General features: G+C 42.1%; 1 protein-coding gene across 5 annotated transcripts in view; it reads left to right on the top strand.

Annotated features, from left to right (window-relative positions):
• Positions 1-20,231, top strand: part of SLC25A13 (solute carrier family 25 member 13) — a 186,707-nt gene that overhangs the window by 106,518 nt on the left and 59,958 nt on the right. For all 5 annotated transcript variants that reach the window (XM_040472601.1, XM_040472602.1, XM_040472604.1 and 2 more), the window contains 6 exons: positions 2,566-2,712; positions 5,049-5,187; positions 5,935-6,028; positions 6,258-6,342; positions 10,133-10,217; positions 10,966-11,124. In XM_040472601.1, the coding sequence (XP_040328535.1) occupies positions 2,566-2,712; positions 5,049-5,187; positions 5,935-6,028; positions 6,258-6,342; positions 10,133-10,217; positions 10,966-11,124 (709 nt within the window). The remainder of the gene's footprint in view (positions 1-2,565; positions 2,713-5,048; positions 5,188-5,934; positions 6,029-6,257; positions 6,343-10,132; positions 10,218-10,965; positions 11,125-20,231) is intronic.

Consider the following 20,231-nt stretch of genomic DNA (forward strand, 5'->3'; position numbering starts at 1 on the left):
ACAGTTGGTTTCTTCCTCTTAAATTGGAGGCACTTGTACAGAGAACCCCTTTTTGTTCAGTGGAGTGTGATTTCTTCATTCAGTTGGTTTTATGGACTACCTATCATTGAAGATTATGGCTGTGGTTTATTGAGTGCCTAGTATGTCTAAAGTATTTTGCCTCCACCAGGAGAGGGATGAACAGGACACAATCTCTTTTCCCTAGCAGGGTGGGGGAAACACAGGAATCTAAACAACTGATTCAAATAAGAGGAAATAAGACAAGTCTTATAATTGAGGTTCAAGCAGGGAGCCACATGATCAGATCAGTTGTTTTCAGTTAAGAGACCTACTTATATTTACTTAGGTGGTGGCGTTTGAGCTAAGCCTGGAGGATGTGGTAGGATTTCAGGAACTAGAGAAAGAGGCTGCAGTCTACACCGGGAGGAGGGAGGAGTGTGGACAGAGGTAGGAGTGTGTGGAAGCGCTGGAAGGGCTGAGCATGGGTGCTGGAGACTAGGCTGAGAGTAGCTCCTTTCAGGGTCTTGAGTTTAGTGATGTGTGATTTCATGGTCTTTACAAGATGTCCACGTGGAAGTATACTCTGAGCCGTTATGGATTCTGTTCCCGCAGATAGTGGTGGGAGATTGGGATCTGAGAGTCAAGCCTTCTGAGAAATCCTTGAGACCTAGGGGAGTAGAGTAAGGAGACTTGAGGACAGAGGGCTGACAGATGCCTCCCATTTAAGTGGAAGTGGTACCAGGGAGGTAAGGGTCCCATAAGAGACTTTGGGCAGGGACAGGCTCGGATCAGAACTGGCAGATGCTGTGACTGAGAAGAGGCTTTTGAGTAGGATAAAAACTCTGATTCTGACTATTGTATTTTAAAATTTTTTATTGTAGACATTTTCAAACTATACATAAGTAGAAAAGTATATTATACTGTGACCCACCATGTCCCCATTGTGCAGCTTCAATTATCAATATTTTATCAAGCTTCCTTCATCTCCCACCTTTCAGGGGAAAGAGAAGGGAGATAGGGGACTTCTAAGCACCATTAGGCTTGTATCACTTCTGCTGCGCTTTAGTTTGCCCTACGTCATAAGGACAATTTGTTTTTATACTACTCTAAGTCATTATCTAGCCAAAGTTTAAAAAAATAGAGAATAGTAATTCTCTGTCAGCCAATTAAACTTCTTTTTGTTTAAATAATTTGAAGTCCTTGAAAACCACATCAGCAGTGCTTTTTAATTCTATAGAGATTATATCTTACTCTTTATTTTCTTCCTTCCTTCCTTCCTTCCTTCCTTCCTTCCTTCCTTCCTTCCTTCCTTCCTTTCTTTCTTTCTTTCTTTCTTTCTTTCTTTCTTTCTTTCGAGAGAAAGGTGGGTGGAGAGGGGCAGGGAGAGGGAGAGAGAAAATCCCAAGCAAGCTCTTCACTTGGATCACGGAGCTCGATGCAGGGCTTGAACCCACAAAATGTGAGATCATGACCTGAGCCAAAATCAAGAGTCTGAGGCTGCAATGACTGAGCCACCCAGGTGCCTGGAGATAAGATCTCACTCCAAGGGCGTGTTTGGGAAACAGGCAGTGTCGTGAGGAAGATAACAAAACGTTGTGGAAGGGATGCCTCTTCTACATGGCAGGTGATGCGTTTTGATGGGAGGCTGTTTATTTTGTATGTACACTTACTTCCTGTGAATAGCACTGGACATCTAAATCAAGCTTCCTGTCTTTAGATCATAGGACTTACAATAATAGTGGCAGTTTTGGCACCTCTGACCCACATACCATTCAGTTCCTAATCCTGGAGCAGGGGTCCTTATTTGGGACCTGTGGCCGTCTCCGGAGACTTTTTTTTTAGTAAGCTTCATGCCCAGTGTCAGGCCCAAGACCTGAGCTGAGATCAGGACTCAGATGCATAAGGAACTGAGCCACCCAGGCGCCCCAGCCAGAGACATTTTTGACTGTCATGCTCTTGGGCGTGAAGGGGCTACCATCATCTAGAGGAAGGAGAGAGGAGAGGGATGCACAAGGCAGCTCCCCATAACAGAGGCTTAACCTGCCCCAAGTACTAGTAGTGTCAAGGCTGAGAAACTATATATTAGCAGAATACCGTATTTCAGAGGAGAACCACCCTTCTTAGTTTGGTATTACATCACATGTTTGTGTACCAGGTTACTAATAAGAATTTTTCTATCTCCTTTGGAGAGAGGTTAATGTCTTCTAGATGTTTTTCATTGGATCTCCTGTATCATCTAAGTTGGGTTTGGCCATATCTTTGGGCCTACCAAACTTCATTCCAATTTTTGTTTTCTTTGTGTCCTTGGACTCTAGCAGAGCATGGAAGTGATCTGGTTTCTCTGGGTAGGAGATTTCAGGTAGAATGCATTTTCTGAAGACATGCTCATTGGTCTGAGCAAAGTTCTCTCTTTGGAGGAAGATGATAGCTTGAAGGTGTTATTTCACAACAGGTGAGTCTTGTTAAGTCAAGATATGATCTATATTTCTTCACCCTGATTTGAAATTGAGCAGTCTTTTTGTCGTAATTGAGAAACATAAATTATTCCACTTTCATTTTTTGTAGGAAATACAATTGGAGCATGCAAAGCAAGCCTTTGTGCAAAGGGATAATGCCAGGACTGGAAAAGTTACAGCCATTGACTTCCGAGACATCATGGTTACCATCCGCCCCCATGTCTTGACGCCTTTTGTAGAAGAATGTCTAGTAGCTGTGAGTTGTAACTTGACCTAATGAAGCAGTTTATTTTACCTGGCAAAAGCTTGGTAAATAAGGGATTATAAAAACAATTCTTAAAAATTATGTAGAGTTTTTCAATTCAAACTAACGTTTTCTTAATGTGATCTCATATATTATCAGACTTCCCGACAGGGTATGTTTTGGCTAGTTTTAGTGAGTAGGTTGATTTGTTACCTGGATAATATGGAATATCTCAAAGAAACATGTGAACTGGGTTTTTAAAAAAAGGTAAAAACAACTTTATGATTTCATGTTAATTTTGCTTTATATCTCAAAGTATGTCAATATGTCATATTGTCATAGGTCATATGTCAAATGCTAATCTTCACTTTTGTCTATTCTCCAAGGCAAAAATTTTTTTAAAAATAGTGCATGAGAGGGGTGCCTGGGTGGCGCAGTTGGTTAAGCGTCCGACTTCAGCCAGGTCACGATCTCGCGGTCCGGGAGTTCGAGCCCCGCGTCAGGCTCTGGGCTGATGGCTCAGAGCCTGGAGCCTGTTTCCGATTCTGTGTCTCCCTCTCTCTCTGCCCCTCCCCTGTTCATGCTCTGTCTCTCTCTGTCCCAAAAATAAATAAACGTTGAAAAAAAAAGAAAATTAAAAAAAAAAAATAGTGCATGAGATGTATTTCTTTGATCAACAGAGCAGAATCTCTAAACTTTAGATTCACTCATTCATTCACCATGTGTGTTTTGAGGCAACAGTGACACATAGGATGGGTGAGCCCCGTTCCTGTGTTGTAGCTTCCATGCCAGTGGGTGCCCAGCCCCTCTCCCTACCTCATGGACCTGGAAGGTATCCTATTAACATTCTCTGCTGGAGGTTCTCAAGCCTTGGTCACAAAGCATAAGAATCACCAGGGATGCCTTTCTTTTTCTTAAAATTTTTTTTAACATTTATTTACTTTTGAGAGAGAGACAGAGCATGAGTGGGGAGAGGCAGAGAGAAAGGGAGACACAGAATTGGAAGCAGGCTTCAGGCTCTGAACTGTCAGTACAGACCTGACGTGGGGCTTGAACTCATGAACTGCGAGATCTGATCTGAGCTGAAGTCGGACGCTTAATCGACTGAGCCACCCACACGCCCCAGGGATGCTTGTTAAAAGTACAGATAACTAAGTTTTCTTCCAGGCCTATGGTTTTATCATCTACAGGTGCTGAGGTCCTAGAATCTAATCTCGAAAGCTTCCCAGATCATTCTGACAATCACACGGTTTTGGAAACCCTTACACTGTGGTTTGGTAGTCCCGGGGAGACTTTTGGGGTTTTTTCACCATGCTCTGGGTTTCCCACAATGCTTACCATAGGCAGGAACTCAGGATAGCTTTTCACTTTTTTTTCCCCTGGTGCCTCTTTTTGGAGGCATGGAATTCTGACAAGGCCTTTTCCACTCTGGCACTGTGTTAATCTAACTCCCTTTCTTGCCTTCCTCCTACCCTTCGCTATTCCATTTTAAACTCTTATATCAGCTATTTTAAATGATCACTAAGTGAAGATTTATGTGGTTGTTACTTTATAAATAAGTGCTTTCCTAATAAAAATATTTTGCTTTTTAGGGAAGGATAGAATTTGAAACCCCAAACTGAAGTTCCATTCATAACGGACATGCTATCTGTTTCCCTTGCCCCACCCCCCCCTTGTGAAAAAAATACGGTTTCTTACAAATTCCGATTATCAGAATTCTGACCAGTTTTAACTCCTTTCAAAGCACGTGACATCTCATAATTTTATCGTAATACGCTTGTTTGCTAGAAATCCCACCAATGTAAAGTCTGTACTTAAATGATTATTTATTGCTAGTTATAAGTAACATGACAGATCATGATATTAATGTTGGCTTGACCACTTTTCATACTGTGTTTGTGTTGGAATAATATAGTTTTACATGTATAAGCACACACACATGTGTATGTGTATGGTGTAGTTGTGCATGTCTGAGCCTCTCAGAATTGCTCATTAGATGAAATAAACAAACTTATAAAACATTTCCAATTGAAATTTGAACTCTGTAAATTACTACTGGTCCTGTTGTTATAATCCTACACATGTATTTATTTAGTGTTCCAGGACTTATGTGTGGAGAGTATAAGCTCTGGTCGTGATTAGTTGCAGTTACTTTTAAAATTCACTTATAGCTTTTTTTTTTTTTTTTTTAATGTGAAAGGAAAATACTTATGGCCATTTCTTTTCAGACATGCATTCTTGATTACTTCCAAAACTAGCATTTGATATATGTACTTCAGAATCTTCTTCATTCTATAAATCTTTTGTTTATTGTTCTTCTCCCATCTCTTATTTTCCACTTATTTGAGGCTGCTGGAGGTGCTACGTCCCATCAAGTTAGTTTCTCCTATTTTAATGGATTCAATTCACTCCTTAACAACATGGAACTCATTAGAAAGATCTACAGCACTCTGGCTGGCAACAGGAAAGATGTAGAGGTGACTAAGGGTGAGTGAGAATAAGTCTGAATTTTTGCCTGCAAGTATCTTGGTGTATTATTATTAGGGTGAAGAAGGCAATGGAGAGTTTATGTTATAGATTTTTCTATCCCATTGACACATATTAACCATATGGTACATGTGTGTTCTCCATCCTTTGATCAGACAAACAAAAGTAAAACAGTCTTCAGCAGGTTTTAAATAAACTGAAGACAGTCTTTGAATGAGGGAACCATGCAAAATTTCTTAAATGTTTTCAAATCATGCTAAAACCTGAGCTAAATTTGCAGCCTCTAAAGTGGCCTTCAAAAGTACGTGAGGAATTCCATAAACTTATACTGGTGACAACCTCAGAACAAGATATCAGCATGTTAATAGGATTTTTTTTCTTTTAACTGAGAAGTCCCTTAAGAATCCCACAGCATCATTAATAGAACCTCCCAGGACAGATGCATGTGAAGCTTCATACCTGCTTCCTTGTTTTCTTAGACCTGCGATTTCAATAACATACTGTGTCATTTTTTCAAAGCCTTCAGATGAGACACAAAGCGTTTAAGGTCAATATTAGAGAAACTGTTCTGCACACTCCTTCCAGATGAATGAAAGAATTGCAAAAATTCTTACCCTATTTGGATTTACTTGAATTCTGTGATAGTAAAGTTTTGTGATGTTCACTCATTCCAGTGCCTTGAGTTAATGCTGCATTTAGTGGCTATTCCTTGTTGAATCTTTCCCTTTTAACTCTTTTTCCACACAGAGGAGTTTGTTCTGGCAGCTCAGAAATTTGGTCAGGTTACACCCATGGAAGTTGACATCTTGTTTCAGTTAGCAGATTTATATGAGCCACGGGGGTAAGTTGGCCTTTTTTTTTTTTTTTTTTTTTTTCTAATTAGCTTAATAAAAGGAGGTTAGGAGTTGGGGGTGGGAGGAGGGCAGCAAACTGGGAGAAAAAGAAGCCAAATAAAAGAGGACTCCAAAATATGGGAAACAAACAAGGGAACATTTTAAAATTCCATAACACGGATTTTAATGAACTTGTATTTTGTTGTCGCTTGTGCTTGTTTTTTTGTTCCCCTCCAGACGTATGACCTTGGCAGACATTGAACGAATTGCTCCATTGGAAGAGGGCACTCTGCCTTTCAACTTGGCTGAGGCCCAGAGGCAGGTGGGCAAAGGGAGCAGACTTGCTCCCTTATGTTTCTGTAGTAGGGCACCCCCAGACCCTTTCTACTTGGTGGTGCCTTGTTGGTGCTGGTGTCTCACCTTCTAATTTAACATCTTGCACCAACAGTCCAGACGATTTCCAAAGGCTACAAAGAGAAATTACTTTAGAAAGGTTCTGATTATAATAGACACTAGTTACTTTGGAAGATGGGGTGATTTCCTAACTGCATGCAAGTCTACCTCCCTTCCCCCCCCACCCCCCCAAAATAGACAGAAGCTCTTTTCTTCTTCCCTAAATCTTGTGTTGAGAGATGTGGAACAGAAGTCCCATTTTGGTGTCGCTGTCCCGGCAAAGTGACACATTGCTCACGGCAAGCTGCCTTTGCTCCGAAGAGAGGCACTTCATCAGCTCATTGTGTAACTGCCATGCCTTCCGTTTTTCTGAATATCAAAATGAGATAATTTTGTTTAGTCTGGAGTAATAGTTTGAAGGCTTTTAGACTTCTTTTCTCTGTGAAAGGATTCATAAGTTATGTGGAAACAATTTGAGGAATGCTAAATTTTATTTTATGGTTAACAGAAACCAATCTCTTGAAGTCATGAGAGTCAGAAACTTAAGACATGGGCCCTCCTCATTTAACTCTTGCCCTACTCTCTATAGATCAGGATTAGAGAATAAAAGCTTTCATGGCATGTGTTGTGCTTACACGATGTTTGTAAAGTAAATCCAGTCACAGACGAGCGTCATTTTAGAAAAATACCTCCTTTAAGGCAAAGCCATCTCTGAATCCTATGAGACTTAACAGTTTTTGGCTTGGAGCTCTGGGTCTGTACAGAGACGCCAGTTTGACCACAATGGGTTGATGCGGGCTGCATTTTTAGGACTGGCAGGCCTCGAGCCAGCACCCCTTCTTTCAGCCCCCCCTCCCCCCCTCCCCCACGCTGAATGCACTGGCAAGTTTTGTGTGCAGCATGTAACTCAAAGTGGTGGGTGTGTGCTCAGTAAATCCTAACTAGGCACCTCTGGAAAACCAGCTGGCTGTTGTTAAAAGAGGGAGCTGATTTCCCTGAGTGCAGGAGAGAGAAGTGTATAATCACGTGCAGTGGTAGAAGCAACATTGGTCTCCTCCCTTTGATTTTTAAACACTGCTTACCAGATGATTATCTCTTCGTCTCTATGTGACTGGCTGTTATAGAAATTTGGGGATTAAGAAAAAGCAGAGGTGTTTTTTTTTTTCTTTTTTTTTTTTAAGCTTCCTTCTGTCCTCCAGCTGACAGTGGTATCCCACAATTTTTCCTTCCTGCCCTCTGCAACTTTTGAGAGATTTTGATGGGTACTCATTGATACTGGCCATGCAAGGGTTAGACGAGATTGATGAGATTTACAGCAGGAAATGATTGGCTGCGGCTTAGAGGTGTAGAGCAATTCACAGTGGCCTTGCCTGGAATATTCTTTGCTATGTGAACACCAGTAGGCCTGACAACATTGACAGGACTCAAGCAATGGAGGTCATCCACCTGGTAGGCTCTGTGCTACCATTTATCCTAAACAGAGGAGTGCAGGAATAGGAATCTTTCTTGTCTCATGAGCTTGCTACATTTCAAGCTTCAGAAAAGTTACATGAAAGTCTGGGATTTTGTTTATTTTGTCTTTTAGATGAAGAATTAGTGGTAGCTGTACATCTGCCTCCCCCACCCCCATCCATTATTTTCAAAATACTTTCACTCACTATTTTGATGCCAGAACCTTTCTGAGTATTACCTATTTGTATCTATATAAGAAGTAGTGCCTTTCTTAGGGATGCATTTGTCAAAATGAGGGTTCTCGTGATTTCCATCTATGCAGAGATAGAACTGGAAACACCCCATGGCATTTGCAGAAGAAAGGTTTTACATTCCTGAAGATGTGTATTTCTATGTAAAGCTATTTTCAGTTAAATGACTCTAAAGGAGATTCCAAGTTATCTCATTGTATTAGAATTGTGTTACATTGACAGCAGCTAAAATTCAGTGGGTTGATAGCTGGGGTTGGTAATTATTTTCATTGTTCATTATTTTAATTATCATGACTTTTGGAAAAACAAATTTTACTGAATATATTTATTCATTCAACAGGTATTTATTAAGCACTAACTATGTGCCACCCTCATTTGACAACTTTATATGACATAAAATTACTTGTATTTATGTAGACAGAAAAATGCAGTGCTCTAAAATGTTTTGGCATCAAAAACACAGTAAGGATAATAAGGTCCAAAGAACAAAAAAATAACAACCGACTGGCCGGAAGTGTGAATTTAGAAAAAGTGGGTAAAAAAGAGGAGAAAGTAACAATTACCTGCAAGACAACCTCCTTGTTAGGTCCACTGTAAATATTTTGAGTTATCTTTGTGTATTGAGGTAGCCAAAATGTTTTAATGTGTTTTGTTTTTTTTTTTTTTTTTTTTTTTTAAGGAGAGAGACAGAGCATGAGCGGGGGAGGGGCAGAGACAGAGGGAGACACAGAATCCGAAGCAGGCTCCAGGCTCTGAGCAGTCAGCACAGAGCCCGATGGGGGGCTCGAACTCACAAACCGTGAGATCGTGACCTGAGTGGAAGTCAGACGCTTAACCGACTGAGCCACCCAGGCGCCCCTTAATGTGTTTTTATATGCATACACATACCCACAAATAATGTTGAATAGAAATAACATATTGCACGCGGTCTTTAACATTGTTCTTAAAAGATTATGAGATATTTCAAACATTTATAAAGTTAAAAAGAATCATATCCTGAATACCTGTCTACCTGCTGTATTCTTTTTAACCTGTTTTCACTATATAATATCTTATGAACATTTTTCTTAACATTAACATTTTACAATGACATACAATTTCATTTTAAGGCTGTAACATTTTTTAAAGTTTGTTTATTTATGTAATCTCTACACCCAGTGTGGGGCTCAAACTCATGACCTTGAGATCAAGAGTCGCATGTCTCCAACTGAGCCAGCCAGGCACCCCAAGGTGCAACATTTTTAACTGGTCCTCTCTTACTGGACATTTAGGTTATTCTCAGAGTTTTTGCTCTTAAAACAGTGTTGCTTTTTAACATTCTGTTAGCTTGATCCTTGTTTACATACATAATTGTTTTCTAGTCTGATTTTTTATAAGTAGAATTGCGGGGTCAAAGGTTATGTACAAGAGTTTGGGTGTATATTACCAAGTTTCTCTTCGGGTTTATTCTAGATTAAATGGCAGGTTTGAGAAGCCCCATTTTTATCAACTCTTGCCAGACTGGGCGTTGCCATTAGAAAAGAAACTGTGGTGACAGATGGTAGTTAGATTTATCATGGTGAACACTTCACAGTGTAGCTCAATGTTGATTCACTGTGGTTTACACCTGAAACTAATACATTGTATGTCGACTATACTTCACTAAAATGAATAAACAAAAACCTCCCAAACCTGCCCGTTTGCTTGATGATGAATGATGTATCATTAATGTTTTTAAGTTTGTGTCTCCTTGATCACTAATAAGAATTAAACATTTGAAAATAGGTTTATAACATTTGGGGGGGGTACAAAGTGGTTTTCATTTTGTTCAAATTTGACTTTCAGCACTAACAACAGTAATAACTTTTCCTTAATTAGAACAATAGAATCTAACCCTACCTTCCTCTTTGATGTTTCAGTTTGTGTCCTGAATTTGGAACCCGGTGGGCAATTTAAAAAAATCATATGTGCTGATTTCTGTTCTGTCCTTCTTTCTGTCTCTGTCTCCCCTCCCCGATTCCCAATTGTGCAAAGAAGAAGGCCTCCGTCGACTCATCCCGACCAGTTGTCCTGCAGATTGCAGAGTCGGCCTACAGGTTTGGTCTGGGTTCCATTGCTGGAGGTTAGTTATGGATGAGTGCAAATTTTTCACTTTTATTATGCCTCTGATATTTTTTTCTCTGATTTCCACTTGCAGTATTAAAGGACAAAGCCTTCTTTGGTCTTTCCAAGCCAGTTACCTGTCTTCACCTCTGAGATGGAACAAAAGCAAAGGGAACTTCCCCCCATACCCGCATGTGATCAGGGACTTCGAAGTGGCTTTTTCTCTTACTTATCTCTTAGCATCTACTATAGGCTTTTTATTTATTTATTTATTTATTTATTTATTTATTTATTTCAACGTTTATTTATTTTTGGGACAGAGAGAGACAGAGCATGAACGGGGGAGGGGCAGAGAGAGGGAGACGCAGAATCCGAAACAGTCTCCAGGCTCTGAGCCATCAGCCCAGAGCCTGACGCGGGGCTCGAACTCACGGACCGCGAGATCGTGACCTGGCTGAAGTCGGACGCTTAACCGACTGCGCCACCCAGGCGCCCCTACTATAGGCTTTTTAAAGATGGGTGAATAATAAGGTTAGGCTGTAGGTAATGCATAGGTAAAACTTTGAACTGTCTATGACATCATTTTATCAGAGACACTTGAATGAAAATCCACAATTGTTTATTAGGAAAATGAGTACAGTTTTAAAATCCGTACGTGCAGAATTTGTTTCTTTCCTCGATCAGGCTTCTCTTTGATGTTAACCACCTTCCCCTTTCCTCTGACTGACCTTTCTTCCTTCTGAAATACTGGTTTTATTTGATTTTAGCTGTCGGAGCCACTGCCGTGTATCCCATCGATCTTGTAAAAACTCGAATGCAGAACCAACGATCAACGGGCTCTTTTGTGGGAGAACTTATGTATAAAAACAGCTTTGACTGTTTTAAGAAAGTGCTACGCTATGAAGGCTTCTTTGGACTGTATAGAGGTTAGTGCCATGTGCTGAATTCATATAAGGTGAAATAGTAGCCGAAGGTTTGGTTTTCCATCTGTGTGCCTGAAAAGTATTAGGGAGACTGCATTACAGTGGAAATGCAGCAGATTCTCAATTATCCATGCTAATGGGAGTAGGCTGGAGGCATCTAGGGCATGGCTAATCAAAACAGCCCATAATCTGAAAGCCATTTATATTGCTCTGTAGTATGTTTTATTTCTTAAAATAATTATTTTTTATAAATATCTTCAGTGGGTTTTTTAGAAGGCTTATATTGTTTGTCTTCTTGAAAGAATTCCACTCACCACCTAAGAGGGAAAGGCATCTTGGGGACAGGACTGAGCCTACTTGGGATTAATGATTGTCCTTGAATATACCACATAAAAGTCTGTCAAGCGGATAACCAGGGGTTCAGTGGAGCCCTCATTTACTGCCTCTTAGTTAAAGTTGCCCCTTCCTTCCTCTGACTCTGTACCCAGTGGAGTTGATTCACACGCCACTCTAACAGGGGGTCCTGTCCCGCTTCATCTAAGCCCTGTCCTTCAGTCATCTAAGGTTCATGAAGCAATGAGAACAGTAGTGAGATGTATGTCATCACTAATAGAAAAGATCCCACAGGTCCTGACTACCCTTCCATTGGCATTGGCCTAAAGAGGCTTGACTTGGCTTCCCCACCTCTCTGTATTGCCTTAGACAAAGAGAAAAGAAGAATTTTGCATCAGCTAGAATACAGTATTGCAGGGCGGTTCCAGCTGAGCCACTTTGCCATTTGGCAACTGCGCTACTGGCGGGGTCTTCCCTGCCTTCCAGTGCTTGCTGTAGAAGAAAACAGTATTTAGTACTCTGCAGAGACAGACCTTGAAACTGGCAGTCATGTAGACCTGGGCCTGTAGGCCTCTTCTGCCATCTGCTGACTCTAGTCTTCATCTTAAGCACCCAAGTTTAAAAAAAAAACAAAGACCCCTCTTGAAATCTCTCACCTTAGAAACTAAGAGGTTTTAAACTCCAGAGAAGGTCCGTTTTGCAGGTTCTATTGTGGAGGTAGATAACTCCCATCAAAGGCCTTTTGATCTTTTCTCTGCCCTCTTTCCCTCACCCCCTGCCTCTTCTTACAATTGAGAAGGTCTTTGACCCCAGGTGATTGATGATGACCCTTACAGGGTCACTGCCTTCCATTTGAAATACTTTTCTCTCCTGGTGACAACAAACCTCACAGATGAAATGTCTCCCAAGTAGTACAAGGTTAATGTCACAGTGCCTGCTTTGCAGTGATTCTGGCAAAGGCTGCCACCTTACCTGTCCGTGTGGGTTTTCTGCCTGGAGACATTTGAGCCTCAAGCCAGAAGGAGGACAGAGCCTTGTCGTTGCTTCATAAACTACTTTTATGGCCTTCCCTTGGTATTGGATTTAAATGTCAAGAGTGCCTTTAGGATTGTGAGAAATACTTTTTGTCCTGCTGAATTTCTTTAATATGCTTGTGTTGACCTGGTTTGACTTAACATTGAGTCCCTTCTCTTTCCTCTTTGACCAATGTGACAAATCTTGATTCTTGTTTGCACCTGGATTTTCTTCCTTGACCTATTCTTTTAACCCCATAGACAGAACAGCTTAAAGCATACCTGAGTACTGGTTACTGGGCTAATAATACAGGCTATCCCACAAACCTCTTGCTATTTCAGTGATTACATCTGTAAGATGAGGGGGACTGGTTTTAACTCTTAAGGGAAGGGGAGTCAGCCTACTAGAGATGGAGGTTCACTTTGAAAACCAAAGAGGCAGTCCTTACCTTTTTCCTGGTTTAGAAATTTAAGCCATTTATCTCACCTGTTTTGGGTGCCTGAACCCTAATGGGTTCTCTATCAGAGGATGCTAAATAAATAGACTATGAGTCTAAGAGTAATTCTGGGAGTCATCTGTATTTATTTCCTCTGTTTTCTAGTAAATAATTATAAAGCAACAGATCTACTGTAAAACCTTGTTTAGCTTTGTTCTGTAGTTTGGATCTTGAGAGCAAATAGATGATTGGCAGTTCAGGTTTAAAAAAAAATGACTTATAGTCTTGCTTTCTAAAAATGACCTGTTCCTCTTATTGACTGGTTGGGGACCACTTCTTCTTAGTGCCTTACACATAATCATTAATTAATAATAATTGTATGTAACTGCTTATTTGTAAATGCTGGGCGAGAGAGAGCAGATGAAAATGGGAATCTGTCAGTACTAGCAGAAATTATAATGGAAACAACAAAGACCTGATGTATTCCTGGGAATCGGTATTATAACCCGTGTGTACAAAGTCAAGATAGAACACAGCCTACATGAGATTCTTTGACTATAAATTTCTTATTAAATGTAATTTTAGTGTTTACAAATTTTATTCTAGGGCGCCTGGGTGGCTCAGTTGGTTAAGCGTCCAACTTCAGGTCAGGTCGTGATCTCGTGGTTTGTGAGTTCGAGCCCCGCATTGGCTCTGTGCTGACAGCTCAGAGCCTGGAGCCTGCTTCAGATTCTGTGTCTCCCTCTCTCTCTCTGCCCCTCCCGCACTTGTGCTCTGTCTCTCTCTGTCTCTCAAAAGTGAATAAATGTTAAAAAAAAAAAAAAAAAAAAAAAATTAAAAATTTTATTCTAGGGGAAACTTAAATTTCAATTTTGGGAATTTAGAATCGCCTCTGATAACGCTTCATCCAGCAGGAATGAGAAGGTGTCAAGAGGACATCTTGGATTTATAAACATGTTTTGAAATATCAAGTCTATTTTTTCTTATTATGGAATTTTGCTTAATGTGTAATTTTTCTGCATCAATACATATATGATTGCTAATATTTCCTGAATAGTATAATTTGGTAATGTTGCATAAGTAAGGTCTCTCCCCCTATTTTAAAATTATCTTTATGCATATTTCAGAAAAAAGTTGACAGTTAAGCTTGAAAGAAGGTGCTTGCAGGGTGTATCTATTAGAAGGTTAATAAGCATCTCTCTCCCTCTCTTTTTCCCTTTTCATTCCATAACAAGAATCCAGCTCTCTAAAGGGACACTGTTTTTGTACTGAGAAGTAATTCCTTGTGGCACTAAGTAATTCCTTAGTTCTTTCTAAGGAACCCTTGAGCACACTCCACCGCAGGTTGTTTTTCACTTTCCTCTCTCTGGCAGTCACCAGCATCTGCATGCGGTCCTGGAGGTTGTCCAGTGGTGAACAGGGAGTGAACTGGGATCACTGCCCCGGCGTCCAAAGGTGACTGATAATGCAGCTGTGGGGAGTGTCAGCAACCGCAGCAACTGTCCTCAGTGGACATGGTGCAGTCCCGTGCCCCACCCCCACCCCTGAGTGCCACGAGTGATTTTAGTATTGGGGTTTCTTCCGTATGACTATCCATGTCTCTCTGCAGCTCCCTGTCCCCTTGTCTCCAGGAGTTTCTTATTTGGTGTGTGTTATGGGGTGGGGAGGGCAGGTCAGCAAGGATCCCCTTGGAAATCCTATAAGACTGACTCTACAGACCTCCTCTATTATGTAGACTACTTTTTTTACAAGAAAATGATCGATACTCCAAGGTTTTTCTATAATATTTGAAAATCAGACCCTCCAGGCTGAGTCTGTCTGTATGGAGGGAAATAACACCCAAGATAATCCAGATCTCCCTGAAGTACTTATAAAAGTCTTCCTGTGTTTCCTCCCCACTCTGCAGCTTGATTTCATGCTCTCAGGTGTTTAAAATCCTTAATGAATTACCTCACAGTTCGTTTGGGTTGAATGAACCACGTGACCAATGAGTCAGTTATTAGCCTGCTGTGGACTTGGCATATTAAAGAGAAACAATTGTGAGGCACCTGGGTGGCTCAGTCAGTTAAGTGTCCGACCTCAGCTCGGGTCATGATCTTGTGGTTCACGAGTTGTAGCCCTGTTTCAGTCTCTGTGCTGACAGCTCAGAGCTGGGAGCCTGCTTCAGATTCTGATTCTCCCTCTCTCTCTGCTCCTCCCCAGCTCACTCTCTCTCTCTTTCTCTCAAAAATAAATAAAAACATTTAAAAAAAATTAAAGAGGAAACAATTTATTGGGTAATCATCCCCAAATAAATGCTCTTGCCGGTCCAGGAATAACTAATTTCTGCCTTTAAACTTTGCTATACTCTCCTCCCTCAGATGTTTCAGGTAAAGAGATGAGCAGCCTTAGAAACTGGGAAATGCTTCGGGGAGGACCTTTGGGGAGAATGACAGATTCAAGAGAAATCAGAATCTATGAGAAATACTTCTTTTTTTTTTTTAATGTTTATTTATTTTTGAGAGAGACAGAGACAGGATGTGAGTGAGTTGGGGCAGAGAGAGAGGGAGGCATAGAATCTGAAGCAGGCTCCAGGCTCCAGCTGTCAGCACAGAGCCTGATGCGGGGCTCGAACTCACAAGTTGTGAGATCATGACCTGAGCCGGAGTTGGATGCTCAGCCGACTGAGCCACCAAGGCGCCCCAATGAGAAACACTTCTTAAAGGAAGGTTTTTGTTTTTGTTTCTGTTGGTGGAAAGAGCTATAAAGAAAGCCTGCCAGAAAGAGAAATTCGATCATTTTATGAATTAAACTTAATTTGGAGCACTACTTAATCTGTGAGGTAACTGGCAAAATAAAAAAAAAATTTAATTAGACTACTGATTGTTGCGAAGTCTTAAATGGGTCTATTTCAAGTTGTCTGTGTAGTGCAAAAGCAGTCACCTTCCATCCTGGAATGTTCTCAAGGTGACATCTAGAGGATATTGTGATGATATCTCAGGAAGTTATTGATATGTTTGCATTCTGGAAGGAAGTTTTATCAAACAGCTAATTTAAGTGAGGCCTCTTGTGGTTAATGTCTCTACAGAAGGGAGTACCCAAATTACATGGGTCCATGGTAAAATTCCTTCTTGTGTAATTCTTGTGTATAAAAATAGATTTAAAAAAAATTCTAGCACCCAAATAATGGATTCGAGTTTCTACAACTGTTTTTGCATAACTTAAGAACACATGTGTTTTGGAACCAGCTACAGGGAGTCCTTGAACTGCGCCAGTCATGGGTGTCTGTCCACATCCAGCAGAGCTTCTAATGAGCACAAACTAGATTGGTTTGAACCTTATTTTTTTCAGGTAGTTTTTGCACATTTCAATTTAGGGTAATAAGGTTTTGAAAGGATCAGAAGGCAGATATTTGCTTCTAGGAAACTGTAAGCTTGGATAATCACATCTGCAGAAATCTACAGTGAGCCAACTGTACTGAGCACAGGGTGTTAACGTAGGAGGCAAGAGCACAAAGTCAGACCAAGGTGGGTGGGTGTGTTGTCAGAGGCCTGACAGGGCCAGATGAGAACAGCAGCGAGCTTAGAAACTTGGGAAAGATGATGAAAAGATTGAAGGAAATGAAGCCCAGCAAAGAAAAGGTTGAGTGAGGTAGCTCCAGGCCTCTAGGATGGTAATTTGTAACCAGCTGCTGCCACTGCTGAGGCTGAAGCAAGGGGAGCAGATGAAACCTCGGCAGCAAGGAATTAGTTGAGCTGGAAGGAAAGATAAGCAGGAGTTGCCGTGTACCAACCATAGTGAAAAACTGAAGGAGGGGGATATGACCTTTCTTCCCAATGATCTTCACTTCTAGGAAACCAGCCCCGGAAACAGAGGAGGAGTCAAAGGAACTAAATCCTTCCTAGACTATAATCAGTATCATTCGTTCACATTTTGACAGTCTCTCAAAGGCAGTCTGAGCCATGGCTGAGATATCAGATGGTTCTTGACATGTGCAGTAAAACACGTAACCCGGACGAGCGATCATTTACATCTGAACATCTGCACCATGCCCCACTCCCCCTGCCATTTCCCCAGCTCGACTGCACAGTCGAGGGTGGGGTTGGGGTGGTTCCCCAAGAGCCCGCTGCAGACCTGGAGTGAGCCCAATGCTCTGAAAGGGGATAGCCGAGGTTGAGGGGGGTGGGGTGGAAGCGCCTCATGCCTCAGGGCAATATGAGTCAAAGGTGGACAGACAAGCGGTTGGAGGGGGAGGGAGGAAAGAAAGCTTGAACAAGTGAAGAGAGAAGGCCATGGAACTAGGAGCAGGAATAAAAGCTGTGAGACTGGGTGCACAGAGTGCTGATAGGTCCAGAATGAAGGGTAATCTGATGTTGAAAACAAGGAGGGGCTCTTTGGGAAGATGAGGGCAAGTGTGGTGGCCCCTGCGGGGAGGTCAGGAGGGTAAGAACGTAACATCAGAGGGGTTTCCTCCGGGTTGAAACTAGATAACACAAGAAAGTGCTTCACATGCCTTTTGCCAGAGGAGCAGGGATGGTGTATGCCCTGATCTCCCCTACCGAAGTCTGCTGCTTGGCTCTGCCCCACATGCCTTCTACCCTGTTGGACATGCTCTGCAGTACCTGTGTCCAAGCTGGGCTTGTTTTTGTCTGACCTGAGACAGAGATGCTGCATCGGTTATGGAGATTCTTCCTTGTTGTGGCCCCTTGGTGTCTGTGCCCCCACCTGTCTCCTCCAGCCTGGTCTTTTGGGATAGCTACTGCATGGTGGTAACCCTTCTCCGTGGACTGTCCACCTGGCTCCCAACCTGCTTGCTGCTCCACCTGAGCCCAGTCCACAGTGCGTTCTCGACTCTGACTCGTTCACCAGGTTGTAACCTGCCACTTGGCCTTGCTGTTCGGTGCCTTCAGTGTTTTAAAGAGCCTCATATTCAGGACCCAGGAGGGGTGGGTGGAGGGATGATGTGGATGCCCACCATACATCCACCCTCCTTCTGTTGTGTGAAAGGGCCAGTCCACGCACGGTGCTAGCCCAGTGCCAGGCGGGACCCAGAGAAATGTCTTGGAACAGTCTGGGCCAGAAGAAAAGCCTTTATAGAGCAAAGGAGAAAATTGGAGCAGTAAGTCTACCAGAGTGAGCAGGGAAAAGCAGAGCACATGGGGGCTTGAGTGCGGTGGGGGAGCTGAATTCAGCTGAGTGCTGCTGCACAGTCACCAAATTCTTAGTGACTTGGGACGAGCTGCTTAGCCTCCCTAGATGCCAGTTTCCGTGAAGGAAGAGGATAGTGATGATGGTGATGTTGATGAAGATAAGAACAGACTGCAATAAAAATCACTTCTGTGGTACTTCCTGTGTGTTTGGAGGGCTTTACGTATATGAACTGATTTCATCTTCAGAACTACCCCACGAAGATGGTACTGTGTTTGTGTCCATTTTATAGATGTAGAAACTAAGGTACAAAGAGATTGGGTAAGTTGTCCATAATCCCACAACTAATAGAGAACAGAGCCAGCATTCAGACACGGCATCTGGACCCAGACTCCACACTCTTAATCATATGATTCTTCGGCTGCTCAGTAGAAATTGCATGGTAGAGAGTTGCTTATCTTCAGAGGTTGGGCACTGTTTAACTTTTTTTTTTTTTTAATTCTTTAATGTGTATTTTTGAGACAGAGAGACAGAGTGTGAGTGGGGGAGGGGCAGAGAGAGGGAGACGCAGAACCCAAAGCAGGCTCCAGGCTCTGAGCTGTCAGCACGGAGCCTGACATGGGGCTTGTCACGGGGCTTGACACGGGGCTTGAACTCACGAACCACGAGATCGTGACCTGAGCTGAAGTCAGACGCTCAACCGATTGAGCCACCCAGGCACCCCGAGCAGTGTTTAACTTTTTAACGGAAACATTTTATTTTAACTTAAAAACATAAAGATATGTTGTTATTTCTGTGCTACTTCCTTATCTTTGCACAGAGTAAGCAGGGCCCCTAGACACTGTCAGACCAGATGCGCCCTCACATCTTGGGCACAGATCTTCTAAGGATAGGCATAATGCTATGAGGACAGCATTATTCTCCTTACTTAATTCTGGACTGAATATGACTCAGGCCGAATTGCCTCTTGTAAGGAAGAGAATCAAGGATATGCCTTGGACAGGTTGATGATAGAAACATGACCTTTTTGGATACATTAAGAAGGTTGTGAGTAGCATCTAGCTCTTTGTATACATTTACTCATATAATTATTGTAATAAACCAGTGAGTCATCATTAGCATCCTTGGTTTTACCAGTGAGGAATCTAGAGTTCAAAGAATAACATCCCCAGGATCACTCAGCATGAAAAAGGTACAGACCTGGGAGTCAAGCCCAGGTCTCTCAATCTCCAAAGCCCAGGATCCAAGCCATTCATTTCGCTGCCAAGCCATTGGAAATAAATAGCTTCAATTAGGAGCATTATTAATGAGTTTCTTTCCTAGTTCCTTCCAACTCTGAGACTCTATATTTCTGAAAGATTTTTAAGTAAAGAATAGAACAGTAGCCCTCTGATCCAGCATACTGCTCCCAGGAACCCCTTTTTGGGTGCCAGATGAAGCTGGAGTTGGAGGTTCCTGATGTGGGCTTCATTCCCACGTCTTCAGCTCAGTTCCCATTGGGTTGCAAAAGGGATAGTGTGATTTATATCTCAACCCCATGAAATTTGAAGACAAAATACTATATTAATATTGTACCCTGTAAATCTTTTCTCGCATTAGCAGCCTTCTGGTAAAGTTTGCCAAGGAAGCATTGCCATATGTGCTGATGGAGCTGAACTAAAATGAGAAGATTAGAAAACTAACCACACTAATAAATTTCATTTGAGGCACTTGGAAAATAGACCGCTGTTTTGACAAGTTAGAAACAACACACACATCCATTCTCTGTTTCTGATGGTTAAAATGAGTTTCCAGACTCCAGCAGAAACATCTTATATTAGAAGCCTAATTTTTCTGCTGAGTTACCCAGATGTCATACATATATGTACTTTCAACTTCAGTGTGATCGTACTGAAGTGCTGTAGCAAGACTGGCTGTTTTGGGTGTTACTGAGCCACGTTCCCCGGGGCCCCCCCCCCCCCCCCCCCCCCCCCCCCCAAGTCAAGGAACCAAGAGGGTTATTGAAATTCCCAACTCTGTGACTTGCCATTGTCCCACGGATCATGACCACTTGCGAAGGGCATTTACCCAGGGCTGATGGTGTCAAGGCCCACATCTGTAGTGCCACTCAGATTGCCATCAGATTGCCGTCCACAGCCACGTTTGTTTTCTCATTTAGCCAGGCCAGTTGCCACACGAATGGTACTTACCCAGGACTCCC

The sequence above is a fragment of the Herpailurus yagouaroundi genome, unplaced genomic scaffold, assembly GCF_014898765.1.
Source record: "Herpailurus yagouaroundi ecotype Mexico unplaced genomic scaffold, PumYag 100, whole genome shotgun sequence".
Taxonomy (NCBI): Eukaryota; Metazoa; Chordata; class Mammalia; order Carnivora; family Felidae; genus Herpailurus; species Herpailurus yagouaroundi.